The 17,768-nt window shown below is 41.1% G+C and overlaps 1 protein-coding gene across 2 annotated transcripts; it reads left to right on the forward strand.

The window, feature by feature from the left end:
- Positions 1 to 1,714: 1,714 nt before the first annotated feature.
- LOC109898219 (histone acetyltransferase KAT8) lies at positions 1,715 to 17,465 on the forward strand. 2 transcript variants are annotated; one of them, XM_020493105.2, is made up of 11 exons: positions 1,715 to 2,133; positions 4,590 to 4,664; positions 4,801 to 4,979; positions 5,132 to 5,185; positions 5,975 to 6,139; positions 6,347 to 6,436; positions 6,696 to 6,836; positions 9,017 to 9,110; positions 9,487 to 9,637; positions 13,933 to 14,087; positions 17,207 to 17,465. In XM_020493105.2, the coding sequence occupies exons 1-11, from the start codon at positions 1,803 to 1,805 to the stop codon at positions 17,269 to 17,271; spliced, it is 1,500 nt and encodes a 499-aa protein (XP_020348694.2). In that variant the 5' UTR covers positions 1,715 to 1,802; the 3' UTR covers positions 17,272 to 17,465. The 2 variants fall into 2 exon arrangements, 1 of the variants encoding a protein (XP_020348694.2); XR_004211246.1 differs by having other exon boundaries at positions 1,744 to 2,133; positions 10,646 to 14,087.
- Positions 17,466 to 17,768: the final 303 nt, after the last annotated feature.

Below are 17,768 nucleotides of genomic sequence, written 5' to 3' on the forward strand. Positions count from 1 at the left end.
GTGAAGTCTTACCACAACCATTGTGACACCAGGGCTGGTCTAAAAGAAACACATTTGAAAATACATATAATTCATAGAAAAAATATAAATATTTATTACAGTTTGAAAAAAAAGTTGTTTTGAAAGCCTACGCACCTGCTATGGCTAGAGAACAGAGATAGAGGATAATACACACAGATGTCTGAAAAGCAAATATAAATCAAATGTAGCTTAAAGATGCATGAATCTTTGATATCTCTATGATTAGATTTCTGTCCCAATGTAGCCATGCTCTCTCATTTGAACTATTTGCGCCTTACGGATTGTGGTTGTTGTGGATGGCTGTTCACAAATCTAAATGTGTATTTGAACCCAATAATGGTTGAATTCAAGAAGTTTAAGCTGCCTATCAATCATTGTTTTTGAAACCAGTGGACAGCCAGTAAAACATTAGCTCTTGCAACAGCTGCATAATGCAGATCCAAGCCTATGGAATAAAAGTGGGGCTTTTATTGCTCAATCTAATTCATTCTGATCAAATAAATAAATCCATAGGCCTAATGGACACATGCTCAAACTTGCACACTTTTGATATACTTAAAGGGGCAATCTGTAGTTTCTACATCCATTTTTGGACTTAGATATATATAAATTAGATAGATATATATCTATATCCATTGAGTCTTGAAGAATATAACTTATAAATCCCTCATGAGCTTCGTTCAACTGTCACACTCCATGAGAATCCAAAATATACTGTTTTATTCCAATGTTTGTAAACATTGTAAATGTAAACAAACACTGTATTGCCTCATAACATGGTTAAAACAATAATTGTATATGTATATCATGGATGGTCAGTCCTTGCATCCATAGCTCTGTCTATTTGTCTGAGAGTGGTTACATTTCTCAAGGCCCATCCCTCAGCTTTTTAAGAAAACAGAGTATATGTATATTGTTTCCGTTTTGTTATTGTTTCATCTGTGGATTTGCCCTTTAAAAAGCTGCATATTATCAAAGTGCCACCAACAAAAAGGTAAACAAGAGGCCTATAGCAAATGCAGCATATGGCATTCTTTTTTCCCCCACATGTAAATAGCACTTTTCAGTAGTGCTCAAAGAATTCCATTCCATGAGCGCAGCATTTATTTTTCAACTAGAATCAATTAGCCCAATCAGTCCTCTATGACAACAAAATCATAAATTACAAGGAGGGGTGGCTAATAAGTCCTTAGTTTTGGGGTCATGCTCAGGTAAAACAATATGGCAAATCAATACTTCCATATTTCCAAGTCCTATTCTTGAAGATCAAGGGGTATAACTTTGAATGAAATGACTGGAATTCTAATAGACTTAGTTTTTTAAGGTAAAGATATAATTTAATCGTATTATATGCAGTAGAAAGCGATGGGTTGGAAGAAGCCTACATAACCAACTCAAAGTAAAATTTAACATCCATAAATGGCCAGCTGTGTAAACTTTAACATTGATTTATCCTGCAATAGATGTCCTTCAATTGGTAACATACATGTTTGTCTTCTAATGCCTCTTATGGGGAAAGTAAGAGGCATTAGTAACGGAATGTAATCTGATTACGTTACTGAGTTTGGGTAGTCCCAGAGTTACGTTACTGATTACAATTTCGGACAGGTAACTAGTAACTGTAACGGATAACAAAAGTAACCTACCCAACCCAGGGGGTATATAATCTGATCCTAGATCTGTTAGAAGAACAACTTGTTTCGAAGAGTCGAGAACGCCGCCCTCTGCACTGCGCAAACTCACATCGTCCGGGGGCAGGCAGTGTTTTGAAATAACACAAGATGTCTGCCGGAACAGCGCTAACGACGAACGAGCGTCATATTCGAGACAATAACTACAACAACAATCTTCCAGAGGACCGAATGGACGTTGAACTTGACACAGGACACAACGTAACGGACCGGGAAGACTTGGACACTGGAATACAAGCCACTTGTTCATCTAACGGCAGTGGCGGGGAGGAGGATGAGTCGGAGTCCATTGATCGGGAAAGAGAAGCCGGGGGCTCGATTCCTCAGCGCAACGGGGAAGGAGTGTTGTTGGGCAGGGAGCAAGAGGTGTCAGTCGAAATCGGAGAGACGTATTTATGTCAGCGAGCCGACAAGACATGGCGTAAGTATTTGTTTATAAGCCAATAATGGTTAGCTACGTTTGAAAGGCTGTGAGGCAGAACACTATTTTATCATCAGTGGGCTGGTTCTGCATATATCTTCAGACTGATAGTAGGCTGGACACGTGACATTTATAACAACGCTTTTTTTCAAAACTAAGACTAGTTCATTGCATCCGCCGTGGAGCCCAGTTTCTTAATATTACCATCTGTCCAAACTGCTTGGCGTAGTGTTGAATTAATCTCGAAAAAACATTTTAGAGCATTTTTCACCCTACCAGCTCCTATTAGTTATATTGAGCACAGTGGCACCAATTCGCTTCCGAACGTTCTATTCCCAACCTTATTATTCTAGGTCACAATTCCTGCCAGGCTATTGTTGGCAATGAGACCTGCCCATATTACATTCGTAGGCTTACCTGAGTAATTTATTATAATTAACAAGGTTGGGGCTACTTGGTGAGCAAACTCGCTGTTCGCCTGGGCACACGTTGTTGTGACACGCAGAGCTAACTATGGCTGGCGCATAGCCATCAAACGTTAAACATTTTCTGCTCATGGAGGGTGTAAACCTAAAAAAAACGCATGTGTCTGTCATCTTTTTCAAGATGTGGCCGATTTAAACAGCCAGAGGATATTTTTTAATTAAGAAATAACCATTGCGAATGTAGATCTGCTACCTCAGATTATGAGCCGAGCAAGTGTCACGAATGAGTTATTTAGTACCCACAGAAGGCCACATGGAGGAACAAGAGAGCTATGAACCCATACTGTTTTGCCTTAAACTCTAACCCTAGGTATAACCTATTTTAGCTCTTAAGCCTATACCTATACCTTGGGTAGGGTAGCCTAGAATAGTTTTAAAAACTATTTGTGTTATAATATTGTTAGTAAATACCATTATAGTACTAGATAGCATTTTGATTGTTCTTAAGAAAAAAATCAAAACCTATGCAAGTATTTTGTGCTTCTACACCGTGCTTCTACACCTGCATTGCTTGCTGTTTGGGGTTTTAGGCTGGGTTTCTGTACAGCACTTTGAGATATCAGCTGATGTACGAAGGGCTATATAAATTTGATTTGATTTGATTTTAGCTGTTTTTTTTTGTTCTTTTATGATATTTATTATTATAACACTTGATAAACAAGCCACATTTTATTTTTCAAATGTGGTTTGAACTGTATGTGACCTATATGTGAAAGTCCAACAATTGGATGGGATAGGTGGGGCAGGTTTGAGACTGATCTCAGGAATTAATATGAAAAATACACTTTATTTCTGCTGCCTCCTCCTCACCAGTGACTTTATGTGAATTAATAACTTTTACTTGCTAAATATTTCTAATAGATGGCAGCATAAAACCACAAAGCATCAATTATAGGCTATTGCAGTAATAAGCTTGACATAAAATAGCATGCAACCAAAGACTATGTCCCATGATTTTCTAAAATGGTCACTCATGACTCATTTACAGGTAACTATTTATCTCGTATTAGGCCTGTGTTGCTTTTGGGAGAGCAAAAAAATAGTGACTATAGCAGGTATTGAACCCCGGCCAAATAATCACTAGTGCGCTAACCTCAACCCTAGTAGACATGCATAATAAATCATCTCTGTTAACGTATCATATTATAATAACACAGCCTCGAATAGAAAAGATGAGTGCTTCTTCCGGCCCGCCAACAAATTACATCATGCACCCTCCCGGTTAGCAAACTTACTTCCAACATCCTCTCGCTTGCACGAGAAGGCAGAGTGCTCGCTGGCAGCACAAGTTTTTGGTGGAGCTTGTTGAGTTGGCTACTTTTGCGAGAAGGCAGAGCGGGTCTATGATGGTTGACGAATTTGACAATGAATGTACTAGGAAAATACGTTTTTGTCGACCAGAGGTGATTGAATTAATGTTCAGGCTTATTGATAATTGTTATGGTAATGAAGTATAATTTCTAAACATGAGCACATAAATAAGTAATAATAAACATGAATCATCATTATATTTCTTCACAGCAATCTGTTAAATGCCTTTTTAGCCCTTCCTCTTGTGTTAGCAGTGTGGAAAGGGACAGAACGTGCATGCATGAGTTTTCCTGTTCTTAAGGTATTTTCACTTTTGGATAAATAGCGTGCCAACGTGGGCAGGTCTCATTGCCAACAATAGCAAAGCACAATAAGCGGGGAGTAGAACGTTAGGAAAGCGAGTTGGTGTCACGGTGCTCAATAGAACTAATAGGAGCTGGCACGGTGAAAAATACCCTAAAATAAGGCCTCTTTTTTTGTGATTACTTCAAAACTGGGCTCTGCGGCAGATGCAATGTACTTGTTTTTATCAGAAGAAAAGCGTTGTTAAAAATGTAATGTGTCCTGCCCTACTATAGCTAGCTAGATGTGCTTTTTACAGAGATGGCTACAGTTAAATCCGTAAAACTCAACTTAATTTTTTCCTTCTTCTTCTTTCAGATTCTGCTGAGGTTATCCAGTCCAGGCTGAACGAACAGGAGGGCAGAGAGGAGTTCTACGTACACTATGTTGGATGTGGGTGGGACACACACACAGCACTTCCATTCTCCTCTATCTTTTCATGCACCTCTCCTTCTACTTTCCTCCACCTCCCTTTATCATTTCTTCCTTCGCCGCCAACCCTCTCTTTAACTCTCCCCTGGGCCTGTAGTTAACAGACGTTTGGATGAGTGGGTGGGCAAGGCTCGCCTGGCACTGACCAAGACGGCGAAGGACGCAGTGACAAAAATCGCCGAGGGTGGTGGAGGGGGCGAGCTGGGCGAGCAGCCTGAGAGGAAGATCACCCGCAACCAGAAACGCAAACATGATGAGATCAACCACGTGCAGAAGGTAGGCTAGTGCCGGAGGTTCTAGACTACATACCCCAACAGTGGTGGATCAGACCCCCATTGTGTTCTTCTGTCAGTCAGATTTGTTAGATTCCGATATTAAATGGGGCTCCCTCTGTTCTGTTTTCTAATGGAACTCCTCTTTCCCGCCAGACATATGCAGAGATGGACCCCACCACAGCTGCCTTGGAGAAGGAGCATGAGGCGGTAAGTGTGTGTCGCTATACTGTTATACACTTTTTGATATACAGCACCAGTCAAAAGTTTGGACACACATTCATTCCAGGGTTTTTCTTTATTTGTATTATTTTCTACATTATACAATAATAATAATAATAATAATAGTGAAGACATCAAATCTATGAAATGACACGCATGGAATCATGTAGTAACCAAAAAAGAGTTTTAAACAAATGAAAATGTATTTGAGATTCTTCAAAGTAGCCACCCTATGCCTTGATGACCGCTTTGCTCCCTCTTGGCATTCTCTCAACCATCTTCATGAGGTAGTCACCTAGAATCCATTTCAATGAACAGTTGTGCCTTGTTAAAAGTTAATTTTGTGTAATTTCTTTCCTCCTTAATGCATTTGAGCCAATCAGTTTTGTTGTAACAAGGTAGGGGTGGTATACAGAATCTAGCCCTATTTGGTGAAAGACCAAGTCCATATTATGTCAAGAACAGCTAAAATAAGCAAACAGAAACAAACAGTCCATCATTACCTTAAGACATGAAGGTCAGTCAATCTGGTCAGTCAATATGCCATCCCATCTGGTTTGTTTTTAGTGGGACATCATTTGTTTTTCAACAGGATAATTGAAAATAATAGTGATGTCTTCACTATTATTCTACAATGTAGGAAATAGTACAAATAAAGAAAAACCCTTGAATAAGTAGGTGTGCCTTTTTGACTCGTACTGTATGTAGTTGTAAGACAATACAATTCCTAGAGAAGGGGGGTGAAAGTAAAAATGTGTCCTTGCCTCTCTCTTCCAGATCACTAAAGTGAAGTACGTGGACAAGATCCAGATTGGAAACTTTGAGATTGACGCCTGGTACTTCTCCCCATTCCCAGAGGACTACGGCAAGCAGCCCAAGCTGTGGATCTGCGAGTACTGCCTCAAGTACATGAAGTACGAGAAGACCTTCAGATACCACCTGGTCAGTGACTGTCAGCTTCAACATTTTAAAAGCACTGTTCGCTTCAGCATTGCTGTTGTCTTTCATTACCATCTACCATTGGGGACTAGCACTTCTATTTGACCAATATACAGTTGAAAAGCTTTGAACCATATACTTATGTTTCATCCTTCTCCACCTCTATTTCTTCTCTACCTTTCCTTTCCTCCTCACTATCTGTTCCTCCAGTCCCAATGTCAGTGGAGGCAGCCTCTTGGGAAAGAAATCTACAGGCGGAGCAACATCTCTGTGTACGAAGTGGACGGACGTGACCATAAGGTAAGAACACCGGAGGCAGGACCAAAACCACAGAGAATTACCTCAAACTGCCCTGAAAGCAATTTAAACAGGTCTTAGTTAAATGGGAACAAGTACAACGTAGACCTTTCAACTTAAGTCTTGGCGATACCCCTAATTTGCATATGTTTGTTCCAGGCCAGCACTAACATAACTGACTCCTCTTCATTGAGCATCTGCAAGGTGTATTAAAATGAACAAACCCACTGACGGTAATACTGACTCTTGTCTCTTTCTGTAGATCTACTGCCAGAACCTGTGTCTACTGGCCAAGCTCTTCCTGGACCACAAGACGCTGTACTTTGACGTGGAGCCTTTTGTCTTTTACATTCTGACTGAAGTCAACAGGCAGGGAGCACACATAGTGGGATACTTCTCCAAAGTAAGTACTGGTCCCAGTACAGGGATGGGGATATCTGTGGCTGCTTGTCCAAAGTAAAAATGTATAAACTCAGCAAAAAAATAAATGTCCCCTTTTCAGTACCCTGTCTTTCAAAGATAATTTGTAAAAATCCAAATAACTTCACAGATCTTTATTGTAAAGGGTTTAAACACTGTTTACCATGCTTGTTCAATGAACCATAAACAATTAATGAACATGCACCTGTGGAATCGTCATTAAGACACTAACAGCTTACAGACATTAGACAATTAAGGTCACAGTTATGAAAACTTAGAACATTAAAGAGTCCTTTCTACTGACTCTGAAAAACACCAAAAGAAAGATGCCCAGGGTCCCTGCTCATCTGCGTGAACGTGCCTTAGGCACGCTGCAAGGAGGCATGAGGACTGCAGATGTGGCCAGGGCAATACATTGCAATGTCCGTACTGTGAGACGCCTAAGACAGCGCTACAGGGAGACAGGATGGACAGCAGTGGCAGACCACGTGTAAAAACACCTGCACAGGATCGGTACATCCGAACATCATACCTGCGGGACAGGTACAGGATGGCAACAACACCAGGAATGCACAATCCCTCCATCAGTGCTCAGACTGTCCGCAATAGGCTGAGAGAGGCTGGACTGAGGGCTTGTAGGCCTGTGGGTAAGGCAGGTCCTCACCAGACATCACAGGCAACAACGGGCACAAACCCACCGTCGCTGGACAAGACAGGACTGGCAAAAAGTGCTCTTCACTGACGAATTGTGGTTTTGTCTCACCAGCGGTGATGGACTGATTCGCGTTTATCGTCGAAGGAATGAGCGTTGCACCGGGGCCTGTACTCTGGAGCAGGATCGAGGTGGATGGTCCGTCATGGTCTGGGGCAGGGTGTCACTGCATCAACGGACTGAGCTTGTTGTCATTGCAGGCCATCTCAACACTGCGTTACAGGGAAGACATCCTCCTCCCTCGTGGTACCCTTCCTGCAGGCTCATCCTGACCTGACCCTCCAGCATGATAATGCCACCCGCCATACTGTGTGTGATTTTGTGCAAGACAGGAATATCAGTTATCTGCCATGGCCAGCGAAGAGCCCGGATTTCAATTACATTGAGCACATCTGGGACTTGTTGGATCGGAGGGTGAGGGCTAGGGCCATTCCCCACAAATGTCTGGGAACTTGCAGGTGCCTTGGTGGAAGAGTGGGGTAACTGGCAAATCTGGTGCAGTCCATGAGGTGGAGATTCACTGCACTACTTAATGCAGCTGGTGGCCACACCAGATACTGACTGTTACTTTTGATTTTGACCCCTCTTTGTTCAGGGACAGATTATTCAATTTCTGTTAGTCACATGTCTGTGGAACTTGTTCAGTTTATGTCTGTTGTTGAATCTTATGTTCATACAAATATTTACACATGTTAGGTTTGCTGAAAATTAACACAGTTTATTTACAGTGAGAGGATGTTTCTTTTTTTGCTGAGTTTATCTGTAAGGTGTATTATTAGCTGTAAAAAAACAGATTTCATAAATGGTTGTAATTCAAATCAAATGTTATTTGTCACATGCACCGAATACAACCTGTGTAGACCTTACAGTGAAATGCTTACTTACAAGCCCTTAACCAACAATGCAGTTTTAAGAAAAAAAAATGCATGTAAAATAGAATATTTATTAATAAACTGAAGTAAACAAAATAAAACATTTGAAATTAATAATTTAAAGAGCAACAATAAAATAACAGTAACGAAACTATATACAGGGGGTACCGGTACAGAATCAATGTGCTGGGGCACAGTTTAGTCAAGGTAATTGAGGTAATGTGTACATGTAATTCAAATAGTCCAGGTAGGCATTTGGTTATCTGTTCAGAAGTCTTATGGCTTGAGGGTAGAAGCTGTTAAGAATCATTTTGGACCTAAAGATGTCTCCTGTCTTGAGGAAAGTCCCAAATCCGAAGGAAATTGTTCATTGTTTGATATGAACGGATAACTGGTATAGTTATAACTGGTAACTGATAACTGGTACACAGCTTGGAGGATGTGTGGGGGTGCTTTGCTGGTGACACTGTCAGTGATTTATTTTGAATTTAAGGCACACTGAACCAGCATGGCTACAACCGCATTCTGCAGTGATACGCCATCAGCCTATAAAAGCTGAGCTTGTTGTGTGTTCCACAGGAGAAAGAGTCTCCAGATGGGAATAATGTGGCGTGTATCCTCACCCTCCCACCCTACCAGCGCAGAGGATACGGAAAGTTCCTCATAGCCTTCAGTGAGTGGGATACACACACACACTAGAGCTGGGCAATATGGACAAAATATTGTGCTAAATTGACAGTTATCAGGTTAACAATAAATTGTGCGTTAAGTTAATACAATTATTAAGCATCATTTATTTTATTATACCTCTTAAACTACTACGTTGAATGTTAACAATTTTCCCGTTAGCAATAGCTCATATTAGCCGGCTTAGGCCTATTCCATTTCAAACTTCACATTTCTAGTAAAGGCTACTTATCATTATTGTCAATATCAGTAAAATGTTGTTTATAAATGGCCGGTTTGGTTGGTGACGATCATTTTTGGTTTATCGTCCCAGCTCTAACACACACTATCACATGTGCTCTCTCTCTTTCTCTCCCCCCCAGGCTATGAGCTGTCTAAATTGGAGAGTACGGTGGGTTCTCCGGAGAAGCCCCTGTCAGACCTGGGCAAGCTGAGCTACAGGAGCTACTGGTCATGGGTGCTGCTGGAGATCCTCAGGGACTTCAGGGGCACGCTCTCCATCAAGGACCTCAGGTACACACAAACAAGCAACTATTTTTTTCACCTCACCATAAATACATTCTCATCTACAGTACCAGTCAAAAGTTTGGACACACCTACTCATTCCAGGGTTTTTTGTTTTTACTACTTTCTAAATTGTAGAATAGCAGTGAAGACATCAAAACTATGAAATAACACATATGGAATCATGTGCCTTGTTAAGTTATTTTGTGGAATTCTTTTAATTCTTAATGCGTTTGAGCCAATCACTTGTGTTGTGACAAGGTAGGAATGGTATACAGAAGATAGCCCTATTTGGTAAAAGACCAAGTCCATATTATGGGAAGAACGACTAAAATAAGCAAAGAGAAATGACAGTCCATCATTACTTTAAGACATGAAGGTCAGTCATTTCGGAAAATTTCAAGAACTTTGAAAGTTTCTTCAAGTGCAGTCTCAAAAGCCATCAAGCGCTTTGATGAAATTGGCTCTCACGAGGACTGCCACAGGAAAGGAAGATCCAGAGTTACCTCTGCTGCAGAGGATAAGTTCATGAGAGTTATCAGCCTCATAAATTGCAGCCCAAATAAATGCTTCACAGAGATCAAGTAACAGACACATCTCAACATCAACTGTTCAAAGGAGACTGTGTGAATCAGGCCTTCATGGTTGAATTGTTGCAAAGAAACCACTACTAAAGGAGACCAATAGAAAGAAGAGACTTGCTTGGGCCAATAAACATGAGCAATGGACATTAGACCGGTAGAAATCTATCCTTTGGTCTGATGAGTCCAAATTTTAGATTTTTGGTTCCAACCACCGTGTCTTTGTGAGACGCAGAGTAGGTGAACCGATGATCTCAGCATGTGGTTCCCACCGTGGAGCTTGGAGGATGTGTGGGGGTGCTTTGCTGGTGACACTGTCAGTGATTTATTTTGAATTTAAGGCACACTGAACCAGCATGGCTACAACCGCATTCTGCAGTGATACGCCATCCCATCTGGTTTGCACTTAGTTCCGCTATCATTTGTTTTTCAACAGGACAATGACCGAAATCACACCTCCAGGCTGGGTAAGGGCTATTTGACCAAGAAGGAGAGGGATGCATCAGATGACCTGGCCTCCACAATCACTCGACCTCAACTCAATTGAGATGGTTTGGGATGAGTAGGACCACATAGTAAAGGAAAAGCAGCCAACAAGTGCTCAGCATACAGTGGTTGCTCCACTAAAAGTTTTGCGATTATGCTGTGGTACTTAGAGGTCATTTGTGGTTTAGTACGGTACCCTACATCATCACTTCATTGCTCCAGACCAGCGCAAGGGGGAGTTAGAGCACTGTGTCTCTGACAGTGAGTGGGTGACATAAACCTAAATAGAAACTGTTAATTGTGCTCGACTTCACACTAAGGGTTTTATTTTGTTATGATTATTTTGCTTTTACTGTAGTAAGTATAGCCCACTCCTGACCAGTCACGTTGTACAGCGTCTGAGTGGCGCAACGGACTAAGACACTGCATAGTTGGTCAAGCTGTGTTGCTACAGATGTTGGTTCAATGCCCGTGCCGGCCTCGACTGGGAGACCCGTGAAATGACTCTAGGTTTTTGGTTTCTCTCCCTTTAAAACAGAAATAAATAATTATAAATAACAAACTGACTAATAACTAACTTTATTTCCAAATTAGTAACATTGTCTCATCCCATGTTCAAGGATGGCCTTTTTCTTGCTCATTTTACAGTATTTGAAAACTAAATCCTCTACCGAAATATATATTTTATAATTATTTTAAAGCCCCTTGGATATTCTCACAGATATATTATTAACCCTGTTATTAGTAGGACAATATATATTGGTCATGGCTCCTGAGTGGTGCACAATGGGATTGCCCTGCAGTTCTCCAGCTGTATTTCAGTTCTCCACTGAAAGCGTTCAAGGCACAAGGGCAGGGGGCACGGGATGGGCCGCAGAGCCGCGCACACGGACCTAGCCCATGGGGAAAGGAGGAGGAGAGAGGGGGGTGGACCCTCACTCCGCCACACTGGGTAGCACAGAGGAACACTTTAAGGGGCATTGCACTAATAATGGCGTTGATGGGAAACGTTCCCGCTGTTCTTAGTGCCAGTCTGCACGTTCAAACTAAAACAATGTAACTAATAATGACATCTTTATGCTTTCGTTAATAAAATAATGATTAAATACTCTTTCAAAATGCCAATGTTTATTTAGTTATGGATCCATAACGAATTACTATGGGAATAAATATCACTGAATTACAGAAATATTGGAACAAAGTTGTCTAATGAAGGTAAACAAATTGTTGCTTACTGGAAAATGCTCTTTCAAACACACACTGTCACGGTGTACTGCGCCATTATGGCTATTAGCAGGTAGCTGGACAATAGACTTGCCTAGAAGGTGGGTAGGGGGAGAAATCTATCATCAAATGTATTTCTTAGTTAGGTTGGCTGTATCACAACCTGCTGTGATTGGTTGCAATTTCAGTTTAATCTACCAGAAAAGACTAAACAAATAATACAACAAAATATTATTATTATGTATCACACCCAACCGTGATTGGGAGTCCCATAGGGCGGTGCACAATTGGCTCCATGTTTCTCTCCCTCTTAAAACAGAAATCAATATTTTGGCCTTTACAAACATTATTTTGGCCTTTATTACAATCACTCATTTTAGAGTGATTTTATTTTATTTAAAAAAAATATATATATATATCATTATATATTATCAAGTTGATGCCAGTCATATAGCCTGCACCTACATAAAGCTGAGTGACTCATTCATTCATGGATCAAAATAAATAAGTACCAACATTCTTTCTGATAGTCTTCTAATAAAAACATGTTTTGGTTATCCTGACCTGGACAACATGTACAGTGTTAGAACAGCCCATTATGGGCTGTTAGCAGGACAATATACCTTTACCAACGCTTCTTGTATTTTGATTCTTTGTGGATGGGGCCTCCCCAGTGGTGCAGCCAAGTCACCGCATCACAATGCAAAATGCATTGCTACAGATACCCATGCCGCCCGCCACCGGTAGACCCATGAGGCGGCTTTTGGTTTTAATTTCGAATCCTCCAATCCTCTACATGTAATTATTGGCAGAGTCCGGTCATATTTTTCGATATATTGTCGGCCTACCGTAGGCGATATGAGTCTCACTAGTGTTGAGTAATGTACTGTTAAAAGTGGTGTAGGTCTTATTTATTTAAAGAGCATATTGAAGTTAGAAGCAATAGGATTTGAATAGCCTACAACTATTTTAGCTTGTTTCACGCTGCTCTGAGACAAGCATGGGGACTGGTCTTGATAAATCAATGCGATTTTTATTTTGACTGCATCTCCGTTTGGGTATTAGTTAGACTACAATTATGGTGTAGAAATGTTATGCTCTTAGTGTAACCTTTATTTAACTAGGCAAGTCAGTTAAGAACAAATTCTTATTTACAAGGACAGCCTACTCCTTCCTCCCCGTCGGGGAATTGAATCCCAGTCTTCCGCGTGCCCGCATGACACGGAAGCCAAATAGCCAAGTACTGTAGTCTACTCCCGACCGTCACGTTGTACATCGCCATGTTTCCCGTTCCATCCAAATGGAAACCCAGAGGGTTTTTCTTGGAATAAAAACACCATAATATTAGGCAACATTTCTTAAAATCAGTCCCGTTATTTAAGTGCCAACCACTGGTACCATTAATGCTAGTTTGACGTTAGATGCTGCTAATGCTACGTTCTTATAAAAAAAGGTTTGAAATTCTCTAGTGCAGCCACTACTGAAGGCAATCAAATGCTTGTCAAAGATGCCCTCTGGTGGTCAAGCTAGCATTAACGGTACCCGTGGTTGGCACTTAAATAACATGCTGTGCTGCAGTACGCTGCAACTTTTAAAGGACAAACAACTCTGTGGGAATTCCTTCAAGACTGTTGGAAAAGCATTCCAGGAGACTACCTCATGAAGCTGCTTGAGAGAAGCCGTCAAGGAAAAGGGTGGCTCAAGTATAAAATATATTTAGATTTCTTTAACACTCTTTTTTTGGTTACTACCTGATGTGTTATTTCATTAGTTTTGATGTCTTCACTATTATTCTACAATGTAGAAAAATTATGTTTTTTTAAAACTTCAATGAGTAGGTGTCCAAACTTTTGACTGGTACTGTATGTGAAAATCCATCTACTTGCACATCCACAACCATAGGTACACCTGCATTCACTTGTACATATGTCAGGTACTCCTACATCATAACTGTATACATATGACCTCACACACACTCAGCCCCAGATTCTCATTGCTCTCCCCACTCCACAGTCAGATGACCAGTATTACCCAGGGTGACATCATCAGTACGCTGCAGTCCCTCAACATGGTGAAATACTGGAAAGGCCAGCACGTCATCTGTGTCACGCCCAAACTGGTTGAGGAACACCTCAAGAGTGCCCAGTACAAGAAGCCGCCAATCACAGGTAGACATGTTTCCTTTTGACGTCTCATAGGCTCCATCCCAAATGACACCTACACTACTGTTCAAAAGTTTGCAGTCACTTAGAAATGTCCTTGTTTCTGAAAGAAAAGCACAAAAAAATGGATCAGAAATACAGTGTAGACGTTAATGTCTACACTGTATTTCTGATAAATGTGATGTTATTTTAATGGACAAAAAAATTGCTTTTCTTACAAAAACAAGGACATTTCTAAGTGACCCCAAACTTTTGAACGGTGGTGTATTAGTGCACTACTTTTGACCAGAGCCCCAAAACAGATTTTGAAGACTTGTGGGTCCCACCACAGCCATATCTCTCTCCTTCTTTCTCCCAGTCACATACACTCCTGTTTCTCACTGTTCTCTTTGACTTGGCACAGCTGGGGGGAGGATCTGTGTTCGCATTAATGTGTATGAAGTAGTGCGGAGCTAATTGACAGATGTCGGTTCAATTATTTGAATTCCATTTAGTTGGGTTTTTGTATGTGGTTTTCTTCCGTCGAAGGAGAGTCGGACCAAAATGCAGTGTGGTTAATTCGATACATCTTTAATAATGAAGAAAAACGAACAATACAAAAACAACAAACGGAATGTGAAAGGCTGTATAGGTTATCTGGTGACAACTAACACAGAGACAGGAACAATCACCCACGAAACACTCAAAGAATATGGCTGCCTAAATATGGTTCCCAATCAGAGACAACGAGAATCACCTGCCTCTGATTGAGACCCACCTCAGGCAACCATAGACTATGCTAGAAAACCCCACTAAGCCACAATCCTAAAACCTACAACAACAAAAAACATACACAAACACACCACAAAATAAACCCATGTCACACCCTGGCCTGACCCAAAAAATTAAGACCAGGGCGTGACAGTGTGCTGAATGCGCAGTTTGTCTAGATATATCAGATCAAACCTGAACTGTGTGACGTAGTAGGGGGTTATAGTTTTCAACAGGCCAATATTCTACATAGTTGAGCTCAGAAAATGTGGTAATTAATTACAATGACCATGATCCATTGTGCGCCTACTTGTCCGGTCTATGTGGGGCAGACACGGAGAGGAAGGGAAGAGACAGACTGTATTTTCCACTTCATATTTTCAAGTCGCTAGTCCATCGAGCCTTCTCCCGCTAGAATGAACAATATGCATATTCTAGTAATCTGTTGATAGGATAGGTGCCTGACCAGGAACAAATCGAGCAATGACAGGGAAATGCGGAAGAGGGGAACCGAGAGAGTTCACTCTCTCCAATATATGATCAATGCGTTTCTATGGGCTTATTTTGGAGCTAAGCTTGTCGCATGCCTTCCCGCCTTTGGGACAATGACTCCCATTGTTAGGGCGGAGACATGAGCATCTCGTCATTATTTACAGATCCGTCATTGCAGTCAAATTTCTTTACACAGAGAAGGGAGAAGGCGTGATGCTCGTGAATTTGATGATGATGAGTCAATCAACATCGTGGTGCATAGTAGGTTATTGACTTTGCATTGATTGACAATTGAAGAGGAAGTGTTGACTAGTCTTTAAAGGGTGTCGAACTGACTGAATAAAGTTGATCTCCTATATCCCTTGGCCATAAATCATGCGACTATGGTTATACAATGCCTTCGGAAAGTATTCAGACCCCTTGACTTTTTCCACATTCTGTTAAGTTATAGCCTCGTTGTAAAGTGAATTAAATAAATAAAAATCCTTAGCAATCTACACACACTACCCCATAATGATAAAGCAAAAAGAAATGTTTGCAAATGTATTCAAAATAAAAACTGATACCTTATTTACAAAAGTATTTGGACCCTTTGCAATAAATGGAAGAAGTTTGGAACCACCAAGACTCCTAGAGCTGGCCGCCCGGCCAAACTGAGCAGTCAGGGGAGAAGGGCCTTGGTCAGGGAGGTGACAAAGAACCCAATGGTCACTCTGACAGAGCTCCAAATTTCCTTAATGGAGATGGTTGTCCTTCTGGAAGGTTCTATCTGTGCAGCACTCTGACAATCAGAACTTTATGGTAGAGTGGCCAGACGGAAGCCACTCCTCAGTAAAAGGAACATGACATCCCGCTTGGGGTTTGCTAAAATGCACCTAAAGACTCTGACCATGAGAAACAAGATTCTCTGGTCTGACGGAACCAAGATTGAACTCTGGCCTGAATGCCAAGCGTCACGCCTGGAGGAGCCTGGCACCATCCCTATGGTGAAGGATGGTTGTGGCAGCATTTTCAGCAGCAGGGACTGGGAGACTATTAGGATCGAAGTAAAGATGAACGGAGAGAAGTACAGACAGATACTTGATGAAAACCTGCTCAGAACCTCAGACTGGGTGTGAAAGTTCACCTTCCAACAGGATAACAACACTAAGCACACAGCCAAGACAACACAGGACTGGCTTTGGGGCAAGTCTCTGAATATTGAATGGCCCAGCCAGAGCCTGAACTTGAACCCGATCGAACATCTCTGGAGAAACCTGAAAATAGTTGTGCAGCGACACTCCCCATCCAACCTGACAGAGCTTGAGAGGATCTGCAGAGAAGAATGTAACGTAACAAAATGGGGAAAAAGTCAAGGGGTCTGAACATTTTCTGAATGCACTGTACTTTGAAGAACAGCTAAAATAGTGATTTTTTTGTTTTTTGTTTGTCAGACCGCATAGGCAGCAGCTCTTTAGATATAAGATGATGACTTGGAATCAAATGATAAAGTCGTAAAACAAATGTAATATACACAGCTGAAATATTTTATTGAAGTGAAGTAATGTGAATAAATGATGTGTGTGATAAGCAGTAATGGGCCGTCACTACCATCATGGGACTTTTTATTAATTGTTTTATTCTGTTACAGCATTCTGTCCACCCACATAATGCATTTTGCATTTAAAGTTTAAAAAGAATAATGGTATTTTTTGTTGTTGTACTAGTACTGAAACCAAACCGACCTCAAAGCAGTAATCGCTCAGCACAGTTGTCTCTTGAGGATGTAATAGTGTTACTATTATGTGTGTGTATGAGGGGCTCGTCCATGTGCGTCACATGTATGTTTTCTTTTGTGTGTGTGTGAGTGAGAGACCCTGACCAGAATGTTTCTATCTCCTCAGTTGACACTGTGTGTCTGAAGTGGGCCCCACCCAAACATAAGCAAGCCAAGTTTTCCAAGAAGTGAGGGAAGGTGCTCGTGACATCGTGCCAGACCACCCAACCAACCCACCCACGCATGGTATTTGTTCTCCAATTCCCTTCTTCCCTCCACTTGTTCTTTGTCCCCAGTTTAAACTATTTGTTGTGAAGAGGAACCAATATGTACATTACTAGTGTCTTTTTTTCTGTTTTTTAAATAAACAAGAATAGTGATATTCACTTGGGTGGTCTTTTTTCTTTCCTTTAACTTTGTGATTTGTACTAATAATTTCTACTTGACTCTAGCAGTGTTTCTCCTAGATATATTTTTCCCTTGGTGGGGTGCAAAGGCACCTGAAGCAACTACTATGATGACTGAGTGAATACTACTCTAATATGCTTTGAAAATACTGGTAATAACAATCAGCGATGCAATAAAAAAAAAAAAGTCAGTATTGTTATTGGTATTATGTGGCGCACAGTTGTTACTCAATTGTGTAAAGTGATATGACATGAAGTGAGAGAAGGCAGTTGGTATTAGAT

This window comes from Oncorhynchus kisutch, linkage group LG10, assembly GCF_002021735.2.
Source record: "Oncorhynchus kisutch isolate 150728-3 linkage group LG10, Okis_V2, whole genome shotgun sequence".
In the NCBI taxonomy this organism is placed as follows: Eukaryota; Metazoa; Chordata; class Actinopteri; order Salmoniformes; family Salmonidae; genus Oncorhynchus; species Oncorhynchus kisutch.

Bases quoted from the DNA above. Each gene is read 5' to 3' on its own strand.
- LOC109898219 (XM_020493105.2), top strand. From the start codon at position 1,803: ATGTCTGCCGGAACAGCGCTAACGACGAACGAGCGTCATATTCGAGAC. The intron at 6,140-6,346 runs GTCAGTGACTGT...CTGTTCCTCCAG, and splicing joins AGACCTTCAGATACCACCTG to TCCCAATGTCAGTGGAGGCA. The intron at 14,088-17,206 runs GTAGACATGTTT...CTATCTCCTCAG, and splicing joins CAAGAAGCCGCCAATCACAG to TTGACACTGTGTGTCTGAAG.